General features: G+C 44.1%; 1 protein-coding gene across 3 annotated transcripts in view; it reads left to right on the top strand.

The window, feature by feature from the left end:
• The window catches only part of LOC143361493 (uncharacterized), a 108,221-nt gene that overhangs the window by 77,702 nt on the left and 4,000 nt on the right, over positions 1-26,519 (top strand). For all 3 annotated transcript variants that reach the window (XR_013083468.1, XR_013083469.1, XM_076800937.1), the window contains exon 6: positions 19,907-20,299. Coding sequence is in view for 1 of the 3 variants with exons in the window: in XM_076800937.1 (XP_076657052.1) it covers positions 19,907-20,299 (393 nt within the window). In the remaining 2 variants the exon portion in view is untranslated. The remainder of the gene's footprint in view (positions 1-19,906; positions 20,300-26,519) is intronic.

Genomic DNA, 26,519 nt, shown 5'->3' with positions numbered 1-26,519 from the left:
ACCTGCGACCGGGTATCGTCGGAAATATACCGTCATTCTTTTTAAGGGTTGTTCCCAGAACTGCCACCCCTCGCGATCTATTTAGCGTTCTATTCGTGGCTCTCTATTGGAATGATCGTTCTGAATTTCTAGCACTATTTCTGTTGGTGCTGTTTAGATATATTATCTTCGGGCTGTTTAAATTATTAACCCTTAGCACTCGAGTGGTGACTCTGAAGCACCACTAGAAATTGTTGTGGCATTATTTCAAAGAAATTTCAAAAAATATTACAAAATATTTGTTGCATTACAAAATTTGTATTTAATAGATTACCAAACATTTAAACATTATATGTGGAAATCGGATCAGTATGAATAAAATGAAAATATCCTAAGACGGAAGAAAAATTTAGTTTTAGAACAAAAATAGCGCCGAGTGCAAAGGGTTAACAGAAGATTTCTCTTGCTGTGGAGGCAGATAATTTCTATTTTGCATTATACAGCTTGATTTATTTTATAGCTTGTGACTAGACTGCAGATCTTTTCTCGAACTAGTAAAAATAAGATGACAAATAAATAACCACGATTTTAAATCATTTTAATATTTTCACTACGTAAAAATAAAATCTGCGAACGACTCACGACTGCTTTGCACAAACTGGAACTTTTACAATCGAGAGTTGTTATTCGCAATTTTTCTGCACTCTTCTTTCTACGTTCGCGTTGCCTAAGGTTTCGAGGACAGTGTTTCCGAGCGATGATGATTAAAAATTGCTCTGCCCGTTTCGGCCGCCGGTATTTGCTGTATTAAATACGCACTCACCGAGCGAAATTGGCAGCGTCACGAGCGACAAGCATAAACCGCGATTGGTAGCAACAGCTTGTCAGGGAACGGTCTCTCCGCAGCTGCCAGCCAGACACCAGAGTTATTGACGCGGGACCCGTAAAACCTCCTAACTCGACGGATTAACATAGTTGTCGCGTGTAAACTAAAACGTTAACCGACTGTAAAAGAGCGACGCCGGAGATTTGCGTCCTGGCATGCGCGCGCGGTTCCTTGTCGCGCCGTGAAATCTTCTAATTTATGCGTGCAACGGTACGCATAAATTCACGGACAGTCCGAAATATATACGCGGCCATTATTCCCGGGCGAATCGTCGTCGTAAAAATGTACCTGTTGCTCTGCGCCAGCACTCGCAATTTTCGCCGATCCGGTCACACCTGCCACCGTCAAACCAGCCTAAATGATTTATTTTAATTATTAAATATATTCTTCTGTCGCTCGGATACATGTGTAACGCTCTAACAAAAAGAAGTAAAATTGTAAAATCGTAAAATAAGTGGAAGAGGCCTTTCAAAAAATAAAATCGACCCTCAAAAATTCGGAACAATATTGTCACAATTAATGATCACAATAACAATAAGTGGAAGGCCTTTCAAGAAATAAAATCGATCCTCAAAAATTCAGAAGAATATTGTCACAATTAATTAATGATTACTCGATATATGTCCAAAGCATGGGTCTAGCCACGGACATAAATCGACCAGGAGATTCTTGGCCCCCCACCGCGCGGTAGTGGGGATAATTCCACGACGTTTATCATACAGCCTTGGCGACATATATAGAATGAATACTGTATTTGTAAATGAGAAGTGAGGATGAAGGAGTGAGTGTGAACACAAGATGATAGTGGAACTATCGCGCACCCAGTTCTCCTTTCCAGATTATTTAAAAACCTCTTTATCTATCTATCCTATAAATTTGAGGATTTTTCTAAAAATCGACAGATAAAATGTTTGCTCTGATGCGTCACCGTTCGGCAACGATACGACCCTATAATCTCGAAGGGATTGCGATAGGGAACGGCGCGATCTTCGAGAGGGATTTTTCGCAAAACGTCGTCGTCGTCGTCGCCTAACCCCCTAAGCGCCGCGCGATACGTTTCCGCGTTTATCTGTCGCGACGTTAGTCACTCCGAGAGTGTCTCGTGTCGTTCATTTTATTTTCTTTTTCTCTGTCCGGCGTTCTTGACGCTCTCTGTTCAGCCATCGGCGAGCAATAATAACCGCTTCGCATTATTCACTGATAAAAATTCTGTACATACAAGCACGCCCTCGATCAACACACCGGGCATGGCGGCGACACCACCACCACCACCACCACCATCGCACCGAGGCTCTTTCATTAATCGTCGATTAATCTTCGTTCAATAGCCGTGACTCATCGGACTGAGGAAAATGGGAAAATGTGCGTCCTTAAGCACGCCGGTGACTCATCGGATCTTTACCCGAGTTACGCGTTGCTCCATTTCACTTTAATCTGGCCGACTCCGTTTCTCTGTGGCAACGCCGATTGGAAATTGATCCCCGCTGTGGGGATCGATTCGCGATTCGCCGCCGCCACAGATCTCGCGGCAGTTTCACTGTGAATGTATCGCATCCACGAAATTCTGAACGCGTATCGAATCCACAGTCTTGGCAAATATCTAGCAGATGTTTTAATTGAAATATTTTTAAACTCGTTTAACCTTTCCGGTGTCTTAAATTGTCATAGATCCATAAAAGCGGTAGTCTTAACCCATATTCGGGTGACGGAATTATTTGTGCAGGTTTTACAATGAATTTTTACCTTGATATATTCATTGTACTAAACCTGATTAGGATCTGTAACATGCGAGATAGTTGGAGGGTTACTCGGTATCGTACATTTAATTTTTTTGGAATTTTTATCTCATTAACACGTCGAATGCCGCGTCACCCATATGTTGTGGGTGACGGAATTATTTGTGCAGGTTTTAAAATGAATTTTTACGGTGATATATTCATTCTACTAAACTTGATTTGGATCTGTAACATGCAAGAAAGTTGGAGGATTACTCGGTATCGTACATTTAATTTTTGGCAATTTTTATTTCATTAAATAACTTACTTTGATTTTATGGAATTTTTGGGATTTCTAGTTTGGCGTTCAAAGTGTTAAATAACTTACTTTGATTTTATGGAATTTTTGGGGTTTCCAGTTTGGCGTTCAAAGTGTTAAATAACTTACTTTGATTTTATGGAATTTTTCGGGTTTCCAGCTTGGCGTTCAAAGTGTTAAGTAACTTACTTTGATTTTATGGAATTTTTGGGATTTCTAGTTTGGCGTTCAAAGTGTTAATCTGAACCGAAATTCTTAGAATCACAATTGGAATTGCTGTTCCAGTAGACAGTCTTTTCCCCATGGTCGACACGTGGGCTTTAAAAAACTGCGAAACGTATGCAAATTGCAGTTCGAGTTCGAAATAGCAGCGGCGGCTAAAAACACGAAATTCGAAAATAGAATTTCCGTCATCCCGATGAGGAATACGACCTTCCCGAGGTAACGATCGTTCCAGGAGTTCCAGGAGTTCCAGGAACGCGTCACGCAGTGTTTCCCAGCAGCCCGCATCGGCGCGTCGCATCCTAGATCCTTGATCGAGGATTTTTTTCTCCGAACTGGTCCATCATTCCGACGCTTACGTAAGCCTAATCACGCGGTCGGTAGCTGAGGCTGGTGTAACGACTCGGTCGGCGCATGCCAGAACGGTGTAATAAGCGGAGACACGCGTCGGCTGATCCATCCAGCGAAGATTTACGCAGGATCTACTCCGGTGTGTTGATCTACACGCGGCTGAATCACGCGGACGACGGCTTCGCGTGCCGGTAAACAAAAGAGCGCGCGCGCGCGCGCGTGCCGCGCACCGTCGCCAATCGTTGTTGGTTGTTGCAATTTTTCAGGGTCGGACCCGTCTAGTGACTCACCTAACCGCATCGGGCTTCGATAGCGAACAGAGCTCGGCTTCTCGATGTCCGACGATTTTTGCGCTGCGAACGAACCCATTTCCGGACGAACTATCAATTCTTATCGTGAAACAGTGGCGGATCTAGGCGTGTGCTTTGTGGGCTGAAACCTAGGGCCCCCGTCGCGGTAAAAATAAAAACAATTTAAACTGAAACCTTCGGAAAGAAAATAAATGTTTGACGAGTTAGTCAGTAGATATGCGAGGTAAAAAGTTTGTGAAACAGAGGTGAAAAGAATAATATTTATTCTAGCTAAAATAATATATTAACTTTGCACTCGGCGCTAAATTTTTCTTCCGTCTTAAAATATTTTCAGTTTATTCATACGAAACTGATCTGATTTCTACGTATAATATTTAAATGTTTAGTAATCTATTAGATTGAAATTTTGTAATGTAAAAAATATTTTGTAATATTTTTTGTAATTTCTTTGAAATAATACCACAACAATTTCTAGTGGTGATTCAGAGTCACCACTCGAGAGTGCAAAGGGTTAATACTCCTAAAGCCTTCGATCTTTTCAATATTTCATATTTCCATATCTCCGCATCTACTAATATGGTGTAACAACCTCTTCCGAAATAATTATCTAAGAGAAAGTTATCGAGCTTCTATGCAGTCGTTAAAAAGCCCATTAAGGTGTTGATAAACAAAGGGTAGTTTGGCAATTCCTTCGATTCCCGATTGTCCACCGATTCTTGCGTCGTCGAGGTCAAAGCCCTGCGCATTTGCGGAAGAGCGTTTACGCAAGAGCGCATCACCGTGCATTCGTTTAGGCTTGCGACATTATCGATGAACTTTATTCCCGATACACACGAAGCGCCAGTGAATCACTATGGATCGCGTAACGAGTCTGCCGCGGGGACACGTATCTCTGTTTACAATTCGATTCCCGCGTCGATCCCGATCCAATGGACGTTCGCCGCTCGATCGATGATTCGCGTCTCGATCCACGATTCGCTCCCGATCGAGCAGGAATGCCAGCCAACAAAATCGCATGATTAATCCGCCATTAAGGATTCACCGCGCGCGCGATCGCGGTTCTGTTTTCGTTTCGGCCCGCGGCTTGCGATCCTCTGGATCGTTACCGATCAAATCGATGCATGATGCACGCAGTCATATGAGATAATCAATATTTCGGTAGCTGGTTCATTGTTATTCGATGATCAACGCTGGGGACACGAGCGGACTGCGAATATGCGTTTATGCTAACTGCGGGGATCCGTATACATGTAATGATCCACATGTAATGATTCGATCATCCCTCGGAAAAGATACCAGTTTTATTCACACTGGAAGCAATGTTTATAGAGTTAAATGTTATTGCTTCAAAGTTTTAAATGACGTCTCCGTTTTATCCGGATATTTTTATATATGTTTCAATTAGAAAAATATAGTCCAGTGATTGTTAACACTGAACCTACCAAGAAGGAGTAAAGTATCTGGTAAATATTGCGTTATAAAAATGGCAATCCTAAATTTATTGAGATTGTCCGTAATTTGTTCCATTATTTTCCGTAAATGAATTTTTATAGTTTCAGTGATCGTAAAATATAAAATCGATCACTTTGACTTTTCGATCGCGGAGATAAACAATTTCTGAAGTAGGTTCTGGTTTCTCGCGTAGACAAATTGCCATTTCCGCGGCGGATCTCCTAGCGAGGACTATGTCTTCCGAGAATGATTCCCGGCGAGACTGTAAAATTCGCAGAGTAGGTATCCGCGGCCCGACGACGACGTTTCGTCATTCGCGGCCGAAGTTGCTATCGGCTTCGTCATGCGAAAAGCACACGGAACCTGGCAAGGAATCGCAAGAAGAAGAAGAAGGCGTGCAAAGTCCCCGCCCTATTTATCAGCGGGGCCGTTTCAGCGGATGATCTCTGTCGCGCGTCAAGTGACTAATCTCAACTTTGTTCGGTCGCGTTTGTTGCCCGGTGACTAATTCGTCCCGAGTTCACGAAACACCGACACCGGGTGACGTCTTTACGCAAACGCCATTGTTTCGCCGGAATATTCTCGATCGGACGAGCGCTCGCGACGTGTCAGATCACGATCGCGAATAGGATCCACCCCTGGCTCGGACACACGGGAGATCGTGAGAAAAAGAGATCGCTGACAACAATTGACGGATCCAGAATGACGCGCTCCTCCGGCCACCGTAATAAGCGTTTCTCTCTGAACGTTAGTCATTAGCCTTGAAGGGATTTCCATCCAGCGTGTCGAATTGAATCACTCGCGGCGATCGATCGGCAAACAGATCAGGGAGACCCGGAGGGGGGGATGCATTTATCTGATTTCGCTCGTGATTGCTAACGACACGGGACCAGACGTGGGAAGCGATCGGGAAGCTCTCCGTAGATCGAATTGCCCGCCAACCCTTGCGACGCGTGTCACAGACTCTTGGTTGCAGCGTGGAAATTTTGGGACCGAACGATCTCTGCTTCCGGGGCCGATTTAATGGGTCCTGAAGTCTCAATGATCCAATTTTAGCGGGTTCTCCAAATTCTTCCTCATACGAAAAAGGTACAGTGTCTACTCGATCTATGTCCAAAACTGGGGTCCAACCAGGGACATAGATCGAACAGGAGATGGCTCGAACAGTGGGGATAGTTCGGGGACTTTTACCGGCTAGGTATTTGGGACATATATACAATAAATATTGTCTCAGAGACGTCATTGATTTTCAACTTCCCATCGTAAAGTAACATATATGTAATCAACGTAACAATTTTACGTTAATTTTAAATCGATACAAATCATTTTACTTTCCATTAATTGACTGTGGATCTTCGAGTAGAAGAAAAATGGTCTGCATGGATCACATGAATTAAAGGTTGAATAAAATCGTGTTCCTCCTATTCGCAAATTTTAGTCAAATGAAATGAACAGTGTTCGTTAGTTCGTCTAACGTTTCCGTTGTTATTGATCGAACATCTAAAAAGGATTGGAAAGACCCACGGTCAGACCGATTAGCCGGAGACGAATCATCGGCGTTTCGCCGAAAAAGTAGTCTCACGGGACCATCGACCTTTCTTTCCTCCAATACCAGGAATCCCATCGAAAGAATCATCCTGGCGGAATGAGGACTCGTTCGCCTAACCCGGCTGAAAAATCCGGAAGGACCGCCGAGCCGATCGGTGGTCCTGGGATTTCCCGAATACGCAGCGTGCCTCCGAGAAACGGAAATTCCTGTTGCGATAGTTGAAGAGACCACAGAGCAGCGGTTCGGAGGAAGCGGCGAGCGAGAGATGCGAGCTCGAAACCACGAAGACGACCACGAAGTAAAATTCTGGTCACGTGTGGCACGGTGTTTAGTGAAATATCGGCGTTCCTAATGGCGGCCGTATCTCTTCGACGGAGAAATAATATATTATTCCCGGAACGATCGGTCCAGTTCGTCGTTTCATCCCTCTTCGTCTTCTCCGAGCACTCGAAAGCAATTTACCACGTCGTGTATATATAAATACATTAGCAAAATTAAATACCGGCAAACGGACGATATATTAATATTAGATTTAACGACGGTAGCCATTCTGTTGGGTAAACGTCTATAATTTAACAATAAACACATTGACTGCTTCGAATTGTCCACCATTTTCCAATACTGCCTAGGAAAAGTTGGCTCAACAATTTTTATTGGAACATCTTGGGGATCAGTCTGAAATTAACATTTTTGTAGAGTCGTGGAACTAAAAGTTTGTATGACGTCTATTTGTTCAGCAATAGTTTATAAATCTTGGTATGTCCTCTTCGCCGCCAGAGCCCCGTAAGCGGTTGCTTATCGAGCGTCGTATTTCAGTTCTGTTGGGTAAACGTCTATAATTTAACAATAAACACATTGACTGCTTCGAATTGTCCACCATTTTTCAATACTGCCTAGGAAAAGTTGCCTGAACAATTTTTATTGGAACATCTTGGGGATCAGTCTGAAATTAACATTTTTGTAGAGTCGTGGAATTAAAAGTTTGTATGACGTCTATTTGTTCAGCAATAGTTTATAAATCTTGGTATGTCCTCTTCGCCGCCAGAGCCCCGTAAGTGGTTGCTTATCGAACGTCGTATTTCAGTTCTGTTGGGTAAACGTCTATAATTTAACAATAAACACATTGACTGCTTCGAATTGTCCACCATTTTCCAATACTGCCTAGGAAAAGTTGCCTCAACAATTTTTATTGGAACATCTTGGGGATCAGTCTGAAATTAACATTTTTGTAGAGTCGTGGAATTAAAAGTTTGTATGACGTCTATTTGTTCAGCAATAGTTTATAAATCTTGGTATGTCCTCTTCGCCGCCAGAGCCCCGTAAGTGGTTGCTTATCGAGCGTCGTATTTCAGTTCTGTTGGGTAAACGTCTATAATTTAACAATAAACACATTGACTGCTTCGAATTGTCCACCATTTTTCAATACTGCCTAGGAAAAGTTGCCTGAACAATTTTTATTGGAACATCTTGGGGATCAGTCTGAAATTAACATTTTTGTAGAGTCGTGGAATTAAAAGTTTGTATGACGTCTATTTGTTCAGCAATAGTTTATAAATCTTGGTATGTCCTCTTCGCCGCCAGAGCCCCGTAAGCGGTTGCTTATCGAGCGTCGTATTTCAGGCCAGTGGCCCGCGGCTGCCCGTGATCCATCGCCGTAGATCGAGGAGGCCTTAGATCCGCGAGTAATTGTGTCCCGCGTGAGAAATAAGTCGTAAAATTAGAATTTGTTGGCAAATTGCGTAACGTCCCGCGGCGATTTCCCCCCGCGCGTCGCGACGCAGGCCCCGTGAATCATTGCGTGTGCGGGAGACGCATAATGCCTCGATTTATTTTCGCTCCCAGCAGTAGAGGGACCACCTTTGATCTTTTGTTCCGCCCGAGGGCCAAAGCTATTGGACTATTCCTCCACTTCTTCTTCTTCTTCCTTTCTTTTTTTTCGTCCATTTCAATCGCGAGCGCATGTTTGTCACTTCTCGGCGAGCGTAGGCGAACAATCGTTTCACAGATCGTGTCAGGCGATTCGATTTTTCATTATCTCGCGCCTCGATAATCGCCGTGTTATCGTCTTCGAGTTGATACGAGAAAGATCGAGAATTTTCGAACTGGAGATCATACGGTGGATCGTTTCGTACATTGGCCGGATAAATGAATTCGTAGCCCTTTCCTCGTGAATTTATTGATCATTCAGAGACAACATTGTCTACGCGTTTACTATGAATCTACTCTCGAAAATGGGCGACGAATTAATTTGTACACCCAACAAGATTGTTTTCGATTCGAAACAAAAAAAAAAGGGAATGTTTTCCCACAGGATGGGAAAAGTATACGATCGATGAATCATTGCAACCCGACCCTAACGAGCCCCATTGTGTCTAACAATTCAGACACACACACGCACACACACGCACTCGATTCAATTCAAATTACCGTTCGATCGTTTCTTAACCGTACGACACAGTTCGTTGGTTCCTTCGGGAGTGGAATATTCTGAGCTGGCCGGGTTAAACATGCTAATTGCGGTGATAATTTATTTAACCGGAGTACGAGCATGTTCGCCGAACTAATAACATCGGGAACAGATTGCTTCAGTCGAAGTTGCGAGAAACCAGATTAACGGTCATCGAGAGCGGTTTATATTACCATGCGCATTTTCATCTGATCAATGGCGTGTGTTGCGCTTATGCTACCCGTTCGATTGCGTCTCGATACTAGGTATCGTTCGTGATAACGGCCATTTTTCAAACGGATTACGTCTTTATGTTGCTGAAAAATGTGTCTGTACTCGTTCACCTTTAATCTGGCTTAATGGCGGCCATCTTTGAAACGGTCTACATTTTCATTGTTTGTACAGTGGAGCCGTGATTAAGCGGCCATTATTCAAATCAGTCTAATGTCGAAATGTACTACTACCCAAAAATTGTATTATTAGGTCGTCCCATAAGTTCGTGCCGTTTACTCTTGCACCATTTCAATTCTAAAAAATAAAATATGTAACCACCCTTTCATTCCACAACTTTTTGGCAGACATCATACCGTCAGTATAAAATTTCTGCGGTTTTTCATTGAAATACTTTTCAATGGTGAATAATATAAACACATGAGGCGACCCAATGTGAAGTTCCCAATTTTTTGTACCCTCCAGCCGTCTAATTAGGGTGTACAAATATAAGCTTCCAGAGAGTACTATAAACCAGTCAATAGGGAAAGTCGTAAACGTATATAGCTATTCATAAATATTATTACATGAAAACGAGTTCAACATTTCGAAGCTCTTGATTTCTATAAATTACCGTACTAATTTCTAACAACAAACAAAAGCGTAAATAATTCAATAGTATCGAGCTTTTAATTCACAATAAATTCCTATATACAATGGCTTGATTTCTATAAAGGACCGTACCAATTTCTAACAAAAACCAAAAGCGTAAATAATTCAATAGTATCGAGCTTTTAATTCACAATAAATTCCTGCATACAATCGGTTTGTACGGTACAATAAATTCCGGTAGGCAATAAATTCATATGACTCGGTGTTCCCGTCGGAACCAGCGAGGCCGCGTTTCGAAAAAGAGGGGCGGCGACGCGATCCATGGATCGCGCGGGATGCATCCCGAAGGATTAAGAGGGGCCTCAATAAAGCCCCTCTTAACAAATAAAGTTTCCATTGTGGAAAAGGTCGATCCATCGGCAATTAAGTCTCGTTACGTTATGTATTTACGAGCGGCACAAGTCGCCGCGCGACAAGGTCGTCATAGGACGCCGAGCCGTTGCGTGCCGCTACGAGCGAAATGCACGAAGCCCCGCGAAAACTAGGAAGAACGGTAGAGCGACATGTTAGAGCGAGAACGGACTATAGTAACCGTTTCGACCTAGACAAGGACAGAGCGAAGGGGGAGCGTGTGGTGGTACACAGACTGGTGGCGTTGCTCGACCGCGTTCGTCCGTCTTCGTCTCTCTCTTCGTCTCTCTCTCTTGGTCTCTCGCGTAGTACGTCACGAAGGGGGCCGTCCAATCGGCTGCGAGCCGGATGACTCATCCAGTCGAGCCTCATGTAAACTCTCTCGTGCCGTTTAGCCAGCAGTCTCCCGCCAACAAGCAAAAGGGCAAGCTCCGCTTTTGCCACGTATCGCTCTCTGTCTGTTAACAGTCGTCGTTTTCGCCGCGGTAAACACGAAACCCGGTCGAACAGAGAAAATCCGACGAAAATCGTTTCGTCCGACGAGAGTCGACGCGTATCGTGCGTGACTTCGATAAAGAAGAACTTTTTCCGGGTCGTGCAGACGACACCGACTTGCCCTCCTCCTCCTCTGCCCTCGAGTTTGCGTAACCCCGCGATCGAGTTTTGTGGTGGAACCAGACAGTGATATCGGGGACCGGCCGTTACGAATGTTACTCGGCTTCGCCGCCACCTGTGTGTGTCAAATGGTGCGGTGAGGATTCCTAAGAGAACCGTGGAGCGAATCTCGAGCACGAACATGAGGATGAAGAAGGAAGCACCGTGCCTTGTGCTCAGGCTAGTCCCCATCGAGAATCTCGAGCCATGGGGTAAGCTGTCTAGCATTTCTTATTTCTCGGCCGGGGCCGCGAATTCTATACCGTTAGAAAAACTCTTATATAGCAGCAATTTTTGGAAATTGTAAATGGTAAAGGAATGGTAAATTCGAGTACAGAAGATCTTTGGTGCGTGTTTTGGTACTGGGGGATGTAGAGAGGCTCCTTGTAATCATTTTTTGAATATTCGCGCCACTGGTCCCCCGGAGACCACTCGTGTTCCATGGATCTTCTAGCAAATGAGATTTGTGCGTAACGTAGGACAACGTAGATAAATTTTCTTGCTAAAAATGTAGCGTCGATTTATTCAGAATTTTAGTAAAATGGTAAACAGTCATATATACAGGGAATTGTGGCAAAATACCGTTTGTATATAAGGTTTACGATTCGGTACTGTAGATTGAATTTTTCAATATTCGCGCCACGGGTCCCAGGAATTGGGACCAATTCGAGTCCCGTTGCGTTTCACGGTACAGAGTGACGACGATCTTTGTTGTCGAACGGAAATATTTCTGGATTCTGTTTCGACAATTTGTTCTTGAGACCTGTCAAAGACCTCTGACATTACTAAGTTATTTGCCAAGCTCGTTATTGCTACCAGGTTTCGCACGGCTGACGTCATCTTCCGCGGGGAAATAAACAGCGTTATCGTCGATTTAGTCGTCGTCTGTGACTAATCTACAGGCATTTTGTACGTCTTCGTGTAATTATTTACATCTTTGTTGGCCTAACGCCAATGGCAACTGTTAGGAACGGTAGCCAAACAAAGTGTAAATTACACTTGAATTTCTTATTCCGCAATTGTCGAGGCTAGGTCGATTTTTCTAATCTTGGTTGCGTTTGGTTCCGGTTGATAACGTCGGGGAACCGCTCGCGGTGACCTAGAGCAACCCTCAATGTTACTAGGCCTAGTGATTTTTTCGAAAACGTAGAATATATGAAGTTGAATATTAATATAGAGAATGTAGGTATTTGTAGAGTCTAAAGTATGGTCGATTAATCGCTCGCGGTAGAGTTAATTAGCAGACTAAAATAAAAGTTAGCTAAATTAATTTTAAGAGGGAGCATAGACATGCCTTTCTTCTCTGAGAAAGAGCCGCCTGGGTCTTTCTTGACCCAGAGTATTAAAATTATTTAGAAAATTATTTTAAACTGCTTTGGAGAATAAATATCCAAAAATTGGTAAATAAAGCAACATCGACTGCAGCAAAAATGGTCCACCGTCCAAGAATGGAATGTTTTCGTTCTAATCGATGACTGAAATGAATGGATGCAAATGTAAAAATGTCAATTATATTATATTTTCGAAAGAACGAACTTTCTGTTTGGTCTCCGTTTCTTTTAGGTGCAGGAAATGATGGTTGCGCGCACAGAGAGAAATTTGAGATTGGAATATAAAATGAGGAATTCGAGATCAGTAAGATAGGTAGGTTGTGAAGCGTCGATTCAGGTTGTCCCGACGGTGGTTACGGTTCTGGTCTAGGATCCTCCGGCTCTAGAAAGCGTTTGATTCATTGAGAGGCGTCGTTACCTGTTCCACTAGTCGGTCGCCTAATCCTGCAACCGTCGCGGGACAAGTATGGGCAATGGTATTTCTGAAACGTCTGGCTGCTGGCGATGGGAGAATACGAAGCTCGGACGAGAGGCACGCGGGCTCTACGTACAATCTCCTCTCTCGCGATGACTCAGAGGCCGCGGTATCTCGGATTTTAGGCGTAAACGCGTGCCCGATGACTCGTTTCGTGTTAATCGCCGGGAATGGTGGAATTTACGGATTCCTTATCCCCCGGGGTGGCGGCTGCGCATGAACGCTACTTCATCCTCTAATCGGTCCACTTCTTCTTCTTCTTCTTCTTCTTCTTCTCTTTTTCTCCGTTCCTTTTTCTGCATTAAATCACATCGCAGACGATAACCGCTTACCCAAGAGAAATTCTTGTCCCCCCCGTATATTTACTCTGATAGAACGTAGTTCCCCCGTGGACTCGTGCAAGACCGTGAATACGTGACATATTGTACATAGTCGCACGTTTGTCGCTGTAGAAGGGGTTTCGGGGAATCTACCTAATTCTCTGTTTACGCGGCGTTTGGGTTTAACGTCTCTTTCCCGCGATTAGGCGCTGCGAATTTCGCACACAGTCTTCGGATTATTTTGTATTGAGCAATGAATTGTTGTTTCATGGAAGGTATTAGATGGAGTAATATTTTATTTTCTTCGTTAAAGAACCACTTTAAATTGGCTTAAACCTTCTCGCGCAAAGAATTTCTGCGAGTTTTGTAACTTTGTTCTAGTTTAACTTTGTACCAGTTGAGGGTAGCTTTCCTAACGGAAGATCAGATTGTGGAAAATTGCCATATTCACACCGTTTCCTCCGTAGCAATTAAGGGTAGTTTCGCTGATTGGAGATTTACCCTGCTATCGGTGCATTATTGATTCTCTTTATGCAAAGAGTTTCTATAACAAGTAATAATACAATATTATGGAAGCAATCTCATTGGACAGTGTTTTCTCTGTACCAGTTAAGGGCAGCTTTCCTAACCGAAGATTAGATTGTGGAAAATTGCCATATTCACACCGTTTCCTCCGTAGCAATTAAGGGTAGTTTCGCTGATTGGAGATTTACCCTGCTATTGGTGCATTATTGATTCTCTTTACGCAGAGTTTCAACAACAATAATACAATACCATAGAAGCAATCTCATCGGACAGTGTTTTCTCTGCGCCAGTTAAGGGTAGTTTTCCTAACCGAAGATCAGCCTCGCTGTTCCGTTATTAGATCTGTTAATCTGAAGGATTATTAATAATATCGTTGCGCAAAATTGCCACTTGGTTGCACAGTTATTTTCTTGCCGTACTTGTTAAGGTCACGAGTTATATCACCCCCCTCAACAAGTGGTATCGGTTCTTTATATCTCGATCTGATAAACCCGGTTATTTTTACATCCAGTTACTTATTATGGATCTCTGTACGATCTACGGTACAAAGATCGATGGCTACCGAAAGTATACGGCATATATATGTATGCACATACTTTGGTTAGCCCTGTGCGCATCGACGGATTCGAGCGGAATGTGGGTCGCGCCTCATTCGGGTCATTATAACAATCAAGTTGTTCGAGGTTCATTGCTCTCGTTTCGCTGACGCCGTTGAATTGTTTGGCCTGCTGTTGCGTCAACCCGAAAATTGTTGGCATAATCGAAACGCTACCGCTAACCAATGGTTCGAGTACAGAAACTAGATTCTCGAAATTGTTTAATTCTATGAAAATTTTAAGAAGGCTGCAGGTCCCGTTTTAGCCTAAATCCCTTCGAGAAGAGAAGAAATCGTCTCTATCAAACAAGTACGCCATTATTGGGGCACAATTTTTTATCCAGAATTTAAAAAAAGAAGAGAATTTTATTTTGGTAGATTGGACCATTCTCGGCGGCGCAGACAGGCCCCAGGTTCATTGACACAGTGCGCACCGAATCATTGAAAATCAGGCCAGTGCCCCGCGAAGGGACACGCGTGCCCCTTCCCTTAACAATTCCGATCTATTAAGCGTAATTACTTGGTTCGCCGGTCGCCAAGAATACATCGCGACAGTTAAACGTGAACTTGTGACGTCATTTGGCGGAATGGACGCCGGCGAGGCGACACAAGTACGTCTATAAATATGTATACGTAAAATGCATGCATATGTATGTTCTTCTATGGCGTGACCGTGCCGCGTGTTAGATCGACGGTTAACAAAGTTGCGATTTCCTTGGAGAGACCAGTCCGCACCGAGGATCGTGACACTTTGTCAACGATATCTGGATCAAATCGCGAGGAGCCAGTCTGGCCGTCAGGTTCGCAAACCTGTCTAGTCGGCAACCCGAAAAACCGTTACATCCAGTTTTTCAAACTGCGAAAAGAATACTAATGCCCCCCGGTCGAATTATGCAGCGATGGTGCGCAGAACGGTGTTACGCTCAACTTCGAGGAGAGACGATTTATGGGACATAAAATCGTGTTTAACGCTCGGGCTACGACGGTGCCTGTAGCCATTTTGATCTTGCGTTAGATAGTTAAATAGTTGTTTAACGCGTCGATTAAGAAACCCTGGCAATCTGAAAAATTGCACGTGACATCGAGGTAATTTACGTTACCGATCATCCGAACCTTTTTATGGGTTTGGTATAGCAACATGCTTCGGACGCAAATTTCTCAATCCCGAGGCGATCCGTACGCAGTATTATTTATTGTACAAAGTAATCAAAATCTACTGTATTTATTTAAAAATTGAGAGGCCTTTGATTACCTCCTTGCGTTTTAGAGATCCTGAAAAATTTGGTACACCCTGTATACCAAGACGGAAAATAAGTTTTTAAATTTGGAAAGTTAATTGCATTTTCTATTTACGGCACTTAAACAGTATGGGGCTCCGTGGTATCAATTTGCATCGGCGGAATGAAATTAGTTTGAAAATTAAATTGTAACAGAATTAAAAGCGGACGAAGGAACTGACAAAAAATATGATTAAACAGAATGATGGAGAAGGAGCTAGAATGATCTATGCATCGTTAACTATCACGTACAGTCGGGAGCATCAGTCATCCGAGGTTTGAACATTGAATAATGTGCAGCAAGGACTAAAAAAGATTAATTGGCCACTTTCCTCGTCTTAAAAACCTGAAATAGGAGATAACAAGCTATCATCCTTGTATTGAGCGTTAAATAAAGGGTAATTTTCATGGATGCTAGATCATGCGTGTCTCCGTATCCAAGCTGTGACGTCCAGTGGACGCGCGCGTTCATCGCGAAATTCACGACTTCCGGTAAAGTCTAATGCACCAGAGATTGCATCTGCCTGAACACAAAAGCCTGTTTCAATATCCTGACGATAAAAAACGCCATAACGAGAACCCACTGTACCCTATTAAACCGTTCAATTTGAAGTAAATGCGACGCGGAATGGTGGATTTCCCAGGGTACATCGGGGGGAACACAAATTATTTTCAAATTGCGAATATTCGTACACTGCATCAATTATAGCCCGTTTCGATCGATAGTTCGCGTCATCGTATCGATCCTTACGTCATTCATCCTGTCAGTCAATTTGCTCCACGGGAACAGTCGTTCATCCGCCGTGATGCACGTCGATCATAATTAATTAACCCTCGCGCTCTATTTCGGCCAATTTGCTCCGAAAGCGGACCGTTCGCTTCAGTTTCGAAATTTCGATCGGCACAAATCTGCGAAATATAAATTACAATTTTCAACGGAAGCTAAGAGGATGCTAATATTAAATGAGCTAATATTAATGAGGATGTAGTGCACGCGTATTTAACACTAGATTCACGGGACCCGTCAAAATGATGGATTTTATATTCTTTAGTTTACAATTATTGTGATTGTAAAAATCTGGCTGAATATATTCTTGGTATTTTCATAAAATAATCCAAAATGGCCCCTTTTAGTGCTCCGTGAATCTAGCGTTAAATACACGGGGAAATGGTACACGTGCGCTTTAATTGACACGTATCGACGTGCGTGCGAGGGAGACACGCGTGCATTTCGTTCGTAATGATGCATTTTCGTGGGGAATCCCCGGGAAGACGCGGGTCCGGTCACCCTAAACGTCGGGGTAGATCGAAACGGGCAATCGAAAACGCACCGAATCGCATCGGATCCGGAAGGAGGAGGTCCCCAGGGCCCTCTCCTCCCCCGCGTTTTGCCGAAAGGAAGTTTGGTCGCGGCGCGACTGTGGAATAATCATCGGGCCGCGACAGTCAGAGCCAGCAAACTAACAAACGGGGTTGGCCTGAGCGCGCGGTGCGGCGCAGCGCGGCGCGGCGCGGCGCGACGCCAGGGGGCGAAAAGAGGTGACTCATCGTTGAGCCAGGCCAGGCCTGGCCTCACGAGGCTGCAGGTCAGGAGAGGAAGACACTTTTAGCCCACATTTCTTCCCAGACCCCCTCTCGTTACCGGTCTGTTCCTTTATTTTTATCCCGGACCGTTTATTCGCGGGTTATACTCTCTCGAGACTCCTTCTCTTCGCTCTCTTCCTCATCCTCCGGAGGGCATTTTCCATCTTGCCGGAGGCCGAAGAAGAGCGAACGCACTTAGACAATGCTTACACGACAATGTTTACGCTGGTGATTACTCTTTGGCCACCGACTCACCTCGGTGGCGGAGACGCGAGAGGATGGAGGATACATTAGACCTGTTGAGTTTATTAATTTTGAGTCTGCAGTTTTTGGGTTTCGGTCGGTTCTGGGTGGTGAGCGATTTAGATAGTTGGGTGCGATTTGGGTATTTTTATTTTGGTGTATTTTTAACGCTTTTGTCCGCACTGGTGACCTGAGGACCTAGATGACACACAGTTTTCATTCCTGTGGACATTAACTTTGAAAGGGACCGGTTTTGTTAGGATTGGTTGGTTTACTGCAGTGTGCTAATAAGTCACACTTTGAACGATCTGACAATAAAGTACGATTTATAAATTTGGCAATGAAATGCAGTTTAGAAACTATGACAATAAAATACACTCTTAAAAATCAGACGATGAGGTACACTTTGAACAATCTGACAATAAAGTACAGTTTATAAATTTGGGAATGAAATGCAGTTTAGAAACTATGACGATAAAATACACTCTTAAAAATCAGACGATGAGGTACACTTTGAACAATCTGACAATAAAGTACAGTTTATAAATTTGGCAATGAAATGCAGTTTAGAAACTATGACAATAAAATACACTCTTAAAAATCAGACGATGAGGTACACTTCAGACAATCTGACAATAAAGTACACTTTCCAAATTTGACAATGAAATGCACTTTGAAAACTCTGTCGATAAAATACAGTTTTTAAAATCAGACAATGAAGTACACATCAAACTATCTGACAATGAAATACACATCAAACTATCTGACAATGAAATACACATCAAACTATCTGACAATGAAATACATTTAGAAAATTGCTGGATAAAATGAATTGTAAAAAAGCAGCCAACCAAATACACTCAAAACATTAGCCAAACAAATGCACTTAGAAAATTAGCCAACCAAATACACTAAGAAAATTAGCCAAGCAAATGCAGTTAAAAATTAGCCAAACAAATGCACTTAGAGAATTAGCCAAACAAATGCACCTCAAAAATTAGCCAACCAAGTGCACTTCAAAAATTAGCCATCAAAGTACATTTAAAAAATTAGCCAAACAAATGCGCTTGAAAAATTGGCCAACCAAATGCGCTTGAAAAATTGGCCAAACAAATGCGCTTGAAAAATTGGCCAACCAAATGCACTTCAAAAATTAGCCAACCAAATGCGCTTGGAAAATCAGGCAAACAAATTTCGCTTGAAAAATCGGTGAAACGGAGCGCATTTGAAAAATCTGACGACCACTGCAACGATCATAGGTGTCGGGGGATTTTCGTGGCGGGCAGTCGGCTCGCGTTTCTCAAGACCGGAAGACTCTCAAGACAGCTAAAGCAGTGTGTTAATACGGCTTCGAAAACCGCACGAGACGGGTCGCCCAACGTGTGGAGAATCGCTTTCTTTCAGCCGGTTGCCGAAGAATCCGCTAAATTCGTTGAAGAATCATCCCGGTTTCAGGTTCCGCCGTACACTAGCCTCCGGGGCCGTTGTAAGTTACAGGTCTAGAGGACGACGTAGGTAGTAGTAGTGGTACGCGGAAGTATGGCGGACCTGCTGCGCGAAAGGTTTATTAGCTGGTGGTTTCACGAGAAATCGTTGTGTACACACAGTCCCGGGCTGCGATTCCGCCTGGCAGGAGGCTGAATCGTTGCATTGTACTTCTTCCCCTTTTCCCGGTGTGTATACTCCAACAAGATAAATAGAATTTGCCGTGTCCGACTCGTTTCCTCGGCTATTTGCGGATTCCAAAGAAAGAGATAAGCTCTGCCGTGTTTTCGGACCCGTTCCGATAATGGGATCATAACCAGGACCGTTATGGGAGAACGGCCCGCCATCTTGGCCTTTCCAGACCTGACGCGCGGTCACCGCGCGCCCTAATTACTCGACTCATGCTACTTCGCACGGGTTCGCTGGCACACCGGTGATCGCACACTGTGTACCATAGTTACACGCGATTTATGCTCGGTAAATATGCGGCTTCGGGGAATAGTATTTTCGATGGTGCTATTCGGGGATTCCGGGAACGGCGTCCCGTTAGTCAAAGGAGCCAACATTGGGATAATAAACAGAGGATAGAAGACCCTCCGCGTTGCCTCGACCGGGATCTCTAGCAGACCCTGTCGTTTTTCGAGTCATTCTCCGCGAAATTCGGTGGCAAACAGCTACCGGCCCAGCCATATTACCGGTTTCGTATAGTAATTTGATGCTTTGCGATCGGTTCCCACGATTCGCCGACTCTCGGACATGCCCTGTTAGGCTTGCACAATACACTCTGCAAACTCTACGCGTCTTTTCGTCCTGAACGGGAAATTGAATAACTCCGACTCTCGCTGGACAAAACGATCCCAGTGGACGATTAAATTAAAGACCCTGAGAGACCTTGATCCTGGATCTTGTTGAACGTGACCCGGTTCTAACGGACTTCTTTTTATCTGGTTCCAGGTGGACACAAAGAGTTCCACAGGCGGCACAGGGACCTCTGCGAGGACACGTTGCTCCCGGCAGGCGGTGCGGGCTCGTCGGCGGTCGGCGGCTGTCCCAGCCCCGGACCGGGTTGTCCGATGCTCAGTTTATCTGGTCCGCCAACCCCCCAACCGGCCGACATCGACAACCACCCTGCCTCCCGAGTTCTACCCTTCCTGTACCTCGGGAACGGCAGGGACGCCGCTGATCTTCAGCTTCTACGAGCGTTAGGCGCCACCAGGGTCCTCAACGTCACTTCACAGTTGCCCGGGTATCACGAGGAGAGGGGCATCACCTACAGACAGATACCTGCCTCGGATTCCGGGCATCAGAACCTGAAACAGTACTTCGAGGAGGCATTCGACTTCATCGGTGAGCGAGAAAACACCCCGAAGAGTCCCCGAAGAGTTTAGACGACGAACGTGCTAGGGTGGGGCATCGATGGATGTACCAAATCTGCGATCAGTATTAGCAAGCTCCTTTTCTAATAAAGCTCGCGACCTTGATCGAGCGAAATTTGTTTTAATAATATGTTGGGAAAGTCTTGGTAGAGACAGATAAATTTAGTTTCTTTTGTAGTTTTCTTTTCTGTATTCGTTGGAGAAGCGTTTGGCCACCTGAGAGGCTTCCTTGGAGACGCGTCCAGAGTTCGGTAGACAACCGGTGAAACACGGTAGCGTTAGTCAGAGGCCGGGTAATTGATGAATTGGACGACGAGAGAAGCATTTGAATAGTTAGCGGTAGAGGAAACGCGAGACGCGTTTATAATGCAGGCTGACATTGAACGAGCGAGCGTGGTCCGATCCATTGACGGTTTTCAGACCTGTTGCTTCGGCGGCTCTCAACGAAAATAGAAGGATACACCGGAATCCGTTCGTGTAAATTAGTCCAATTGCATCGGCGGTGCTAAATGTCGGGAGGTTACGGCCACTCTTGCGCGGAGGCTGCGTTTAATTCACCGTGAGAGAGACTAGAGAGTGAGAGAGAGAGAGAGAGAGAGAGAGAGAGACACGAGCTCTCTCGCGTTCACAAAGAGAGGCTGGCCTGTGCCGATGAGTAATTCTTTCGGCCGACTGGGTGTGTCCTCGGCCAATGATCGTCATTGCATTCGTAACACTGTGTACTGTGGACCGGAATCGCTATAGACCAAATTCATACCTCTCCGTTAATTAAACGATACCGATGCTCTGTGGACTGCTAGCCTTAGGCTGCTGTGTAACCTCGATTTTTTAAAGTGGGTTGCGAGAATATTTTTTGATATTTTATTGTCTGGACTGGGGGTCACTAGATTGCAAATTTTGTCTACATTGATTGCGGGAATTAGGGACCGTGTAGAAAATTCCTCTGCGAATTAGAATTGTTGTTACTGCAAGAAATATGAACGATGCTGAAAATTGTTCTTCCCTCTAACAACGTCAATATCGATGCATTTCAATTCATTGAATGTGTTTCTATTCTTTCTAATTGTATCTACTCAGTTTTGTTATACGTGCATGAAGTCTGTAGTCTACTGATCACTCTTGAATCGCTTTGTTCTTGTTTGTTATTAATTCTCGACTTGGAATATTGTGAAATGTCTAGAAAGCATGAGTGGAAATTTTAGTATAGACAGTGAGAGTAAATGATGCTGTACCGCGAGGAGTATATTCGTTTGTAGACTGTGGATTTTATGCGTTTATGGGAAAAACGAGTTGGTGCAATTTATTAGGATCACTCGAGGAAACGAGAAATCGTAATCTGTCTTCTGTTTCTTGCAATTAATGCAAACTTTATTATTGAAGTGAGCTTAAAGTGGTACATTAGAATGAACTAAATTTCGTTGGGATTTTAAGAATGTGATAGGGCTCAAATGGCACCTACTAAATTTTCTTATTCCATTTTTCTTCTTTTTTTAAATGGTCCTCTGTGAACCGTAAGAAACTCGAAATCGAGACGCTCGAAATCGGATTAGAATTCGTAACGGTCATCGTCATTCTCCGCGAAGAATACTTTAGACTGTAGATGAAGGAACTTCCTAGCAGTCCGTATTTAAAACGTCCTTTGGCTCCCCTCATGGGAACCAAGGACTCGATTCTTTGTGGCCTGGGGAAACTTTCCAACCAGTTCAACCTACCTCTTGTTCTCGAGGATACAGGCGATTCCACCGTTCGGAACGGTATTCTTTCCGCTTTGGGCACCTGGAAGTGCCGTTTAATGGCTACCTGGGATTAATCTGCACGCTGTAAATCGTCTGTACGCGATTAACCCTTAATAGGATATATAATCCTTCAGCCGCCTCTTCCTTCTCGGGTTCTTAGCCTCTTTCTTCAGTACACGATTTTTGGCCATTTCCGTCAGTACATGATTTCTTACCATTTTCCATTAGTACATGACTTTTTACCATTTCTATTAGTACATGATTTATAGCCTCTTCCTTCAGTACATAATTTTTGGCCATTTCCATTAGTACATGAGTTTTAGCCTCTTCTTTCAGTACATGATTTTTAGCCTCTTCTTTCAGTACATGATTTTTGGCCATTTCCATTAGTATATGATTTTTAGCCTCTTCTTTCAGTATATGATTTTTAGCCTCGTCTTTCAGTACATAATTTTTAGCCTCTTCTTCCAGTACATCATTTTTGGCCTCTTCTTTCAGTACATCATTTTTGGCCTCTTCTTTCAGTACATCATTTTTGGCCATTTCCATTAGTACATGATTTTTAGCCTCTTCTTTCAGTACATAATTTTTGGCCATTTCCATTAGTACATGATTTTTAGCCTCTTCTTTCAGTACATAATTTCTAGCCTCGTCTTTCAGTACATAATTTCTAGCCTCTTCTTTCAGTACATCATTGTTGCAATTTCCATTAGTACATGATTCTTGGCCTCTCCTTGAACGTGATTTCTAAGGTATTGAAAGCAATTTCATTTGAGTGCAAAAATCAGGTGCAAAAACAATGTCCACCAATGCCCCCGAAACGTTCGTTCCCAAAATTCTCACGTATGGGGAACGGCATTGAAGAAAGGTGTGCACCCCTGATCCCCCTTCTCCGGCATATTCGTACAGGGCCTTGAAGGGTCAAAGTCGTCGCTTTGTTTGCCCACAAGAGACGTCTTAACGGTCAACGCACCAAGGTGCCCTTCATTTCACGCAACAGTCCCTACGGTGTTGGACGGTTGGCCAGGTACAGCATTCCACCAGTTGCACATTCGGTAGGGCTCTCTCCCCGGTGCAGCGCTCTCCACGTGCACACACGAATGCATTCTTCTCACGTAAACACACATGCAACTGATATCCAGCCCCCCATGTTTCCCCCCTTCTCTCTCTCTCTCTCTCTCTCTCTTTCTCTCTCTCCCCTCCATCCCTCGTCCTTCTCAGAGTGGTGTTTCACGTACACACACGTCCTGCATCGAATGCGGTGCAATAAACACACGACTGACACGGACGAGAGGAGACTGCCAGCCAGTGGGGCACCATGATAAAAGGGGCACGGGGAATAGAGGGGGGGCACACATCGTGCACATGGGTATCTACACGGGCGAGTTTGTGTGCGCGTGTGTGAGCGCGTTCGCTCGCGCGACCGCGTGACTCATGGTTTCATGAATGGAAGCCTTTCGTCTTCTAGTCCTCGCGCGGTGAATGGTCCACCGGAAACGGCTGGTTACACCCTGTTTCCGTTACGCCGAACCCGCGTCGACGAGGGAAAAACGTCGCCCGACCCTAACTGTTCCAGCTCGGGAACCCCCTTATGGTTGTCGGGGCGCGAGATAATACCGCGTTCTCACTCTTGTGCCCGTTCTTTCCGATGGAAAAGTTGCAGCTTCTTCTGGTACACCCGGCAGACCTTGAAGAGGTCTGAAGAGATCCCTCCTAAGGATTGGGATAATTAGAGGATCAGGCCCTTGCAGGACGGTTTATTTTCTGGTCACTGTTTCTGAGGAGAAGAAAATTTATCATATCTATTCTAATAGTTTCTAAATTATTGAATATGATTAAAAAAATAATTGTTGAAATGGAGAGAAGCCCCGTGGCTTCTCGCGTTACACTGTATTTTGATTATCCCAGGGTTAACAAACTTTGTGTTTCGTCGAAAGATCGGTCCCCGTGGTCGCGAGCCAAATAATATCAAACGAGTTTATAAATACGCCGGTGATATTAAATAGACGAGCATGTATTACCGCCGGGCATAGTGAATTGCGCATCGGGACGATCGTCGCGCCGCAACAAGTTCGCACGTTCCGAGAACATGAATCTCCGGTTTTAATTTTAACCTTCCGTGGAAACGGGGGTTTCTCGGGGTGGGGGCAGAGGCAGAGAAAACACACAACCGGCTGTGAAACTCGGCTCGAGGCAACAAGTACATACGTACGTCCGATTTCCCGGAACCACGGTATCATTTTCGGGATCGCGACAGGTGTCGCAGCTTTTTGTCATTGTGTACACACATGTTACCGAAATATATCTCTGCCCCCACCCCCACCCCCCACCTCGTTATTTTCTCTCATTCTGACTCATTCATTTGCCCCTTCCCCTGGGACCCCCCGCGATCCTCTAACGGTTTGCGGATAGCGTTTTTCAACCCCTTTTTTCAAGCCTGAAAAGAGAGTACGATTTTGTGAAATATTTCAGCTTATTCTTCCTTTCATTTGACATTTTATCGAGCCCGAAAGAAGCCGTAGAATTTTTGGTAAAATATTTCTATGGCGTTTGACTATGAGATTTTATAAAATTAACCCTTACCACTCGAATGGCGACTGTAAGGCGCCACTGAAAATTTCTGTATCATTTTTCAAAATATTTTTCACATTATTAAGTTTGTTTCAATTCAATAAATTACTAAACATTTCAGTATCGTACGAGTAAATTGCACCATTTTCGTATGTATAACATGAAAAAAAATATATATAGAAGGGAAAATGTTCTAGGTCGGAAGAAATGTTTTGTTTTCGAGTTAAAATAGCTTCGAGTGCAAAGGGTTAATATGTGAAACTGGAAGGAGAGGGGGTACACAAGGATCCAGTTGCTAAGTCTAAGGTCTAGACGCGCGGTTCCACCGGCAGTCTTCAATTTTAATTAAAGCGTCCAAAGTCGTCGGAGTCGACGTCAATCGAGATAATTCAATTAGCGAGCTTCTGCCGGTATTTATACCTCGACCTAAATTTTTCCATCAAATTTGCATCGGTCTCCGACGGAGATCTTGATATCCCCGGTTCCCTGACATCCTTTTGCTGACCCGAATCTCCGACGTGAAACAAGAGACGAGAAGGGCATTTCATTATGAAGAAAAACATAACGCGTGCGGATCCGTTTATCGAATGCTATCATTAAATTTGACCCATCCCTATCTGCAGCGATTTCCCCCCCTGGTTTCTCTCGCCGTGTTTCGTTTCACTTCTCCCCAACACTTTCTCTCTCTCTCTCTCTCTCTCTCTCTCTCTCTCTCTCTCTCTCTCTCTCTCGGTCTGGCCATTCGTCAGCTTCGTGACTCATAGCAGATGCCAGCTCTCTCGCAAGTATACATTGGGTGTTAGGCGTTTAGGGGCCCGATGCACACCACCCCGTGTCGCCGCGACTAACGCTTACCTAAACTACTTCGATTAGGCGATCGACCCCCTCACGATCAGCCAGCAGATAATGCTCCGTCCGTTCATCTCCGTGCTGCGATTTATTATCGATTAATCGACGCCTCGGGGAGCTGGCGAGAGATTTTTCAGTGTCGTCCCAACGATTATGCCAATCGACGTCGTGGTGTTAGGGTGGTTTCGATTGCCTCGAGGTGACGTCGCTGTCCTAGGTAAACTTCTTTCCAGACTACTATGAATAGTCTGATATGTTCGAGAGAAATTTGTGCGATTTCAACCCCTTTGCAGGGGTAGTTTTCCTTTCTACCCTTAAGATCGGTGTTACACCTTGCTGTAGAGTTTTTTTCTTCATCATAGTACCACAACAACCTATTGACAGTGTAGAAATATTTTTAAGAATTAGTATTGAGAGGAATCTGCGTGGTTTCAACCCCCTCAAGGGGGTAGTTTTTTTGTCTTCTATCACCCAGATTTTCATCGTTACACCTTAGCTATAGAGCTTCCTTCTTGACCATAGTACCCTAACAAGCTATCGACATCGTAAAAATATTTTTAGGAACAACTATATCGCCTGGAAAATTTTTGTTTCGCGTAAAAGTGCACAGTCTAGTAATCATCCACCCCTAAAATATTTTTAGGAATTACTATATCGCCTGGAAAATTTTTGTTTCGCGTAAAAGTGCACAGTCTAGTAATCATCCACCCCTAAAATATTTTTAGGAATTACTATATCGCCTGGAAAATTTTCGTTTTGCGTAAAAATCCACAATCTAGTAATCATCCACCCCAGAAATGTTTCTAGCCATTCGTAAAAATACTAATAAATCTTGAAGTCCTCAGAAAATGACCTCGGATCCTCTTTCAAGGGCACACTGAATTGTCCTGCACAAAGTGCCCAGAACGTATACTAAATATTTTTTTTTATTTTTTTGAGGAAAGCACGCATCATCGTCACGCGCGTCCGCACTTGCAACGGTTCTCTCCTCTCTCCCTCTCTCTCTCTCTCTCTCTCTCTCTCTCTCTCTCTCTT

This window comes from Halictus rubicundus, chromosome 15 (assembly GCF_050948215.1).
Source record: "Halictus rubicundus isolate RS-2024b chromosome 15, iyHalRubi1_principal, whole genome shotgun sequence".
In the NCBI taxonomy this organism is placed as follows: Eukaryota; Metazoa; Arthropoda; class Insecta; order Hymenoptera; family Halictidae; genus Halictus; species Halictus rubicundus.
The sequence above is the reverse complement of the archived record's forward strand: the minus strand, read 5'-3'. Positions and strand labels throughout refer to the sequence as shown.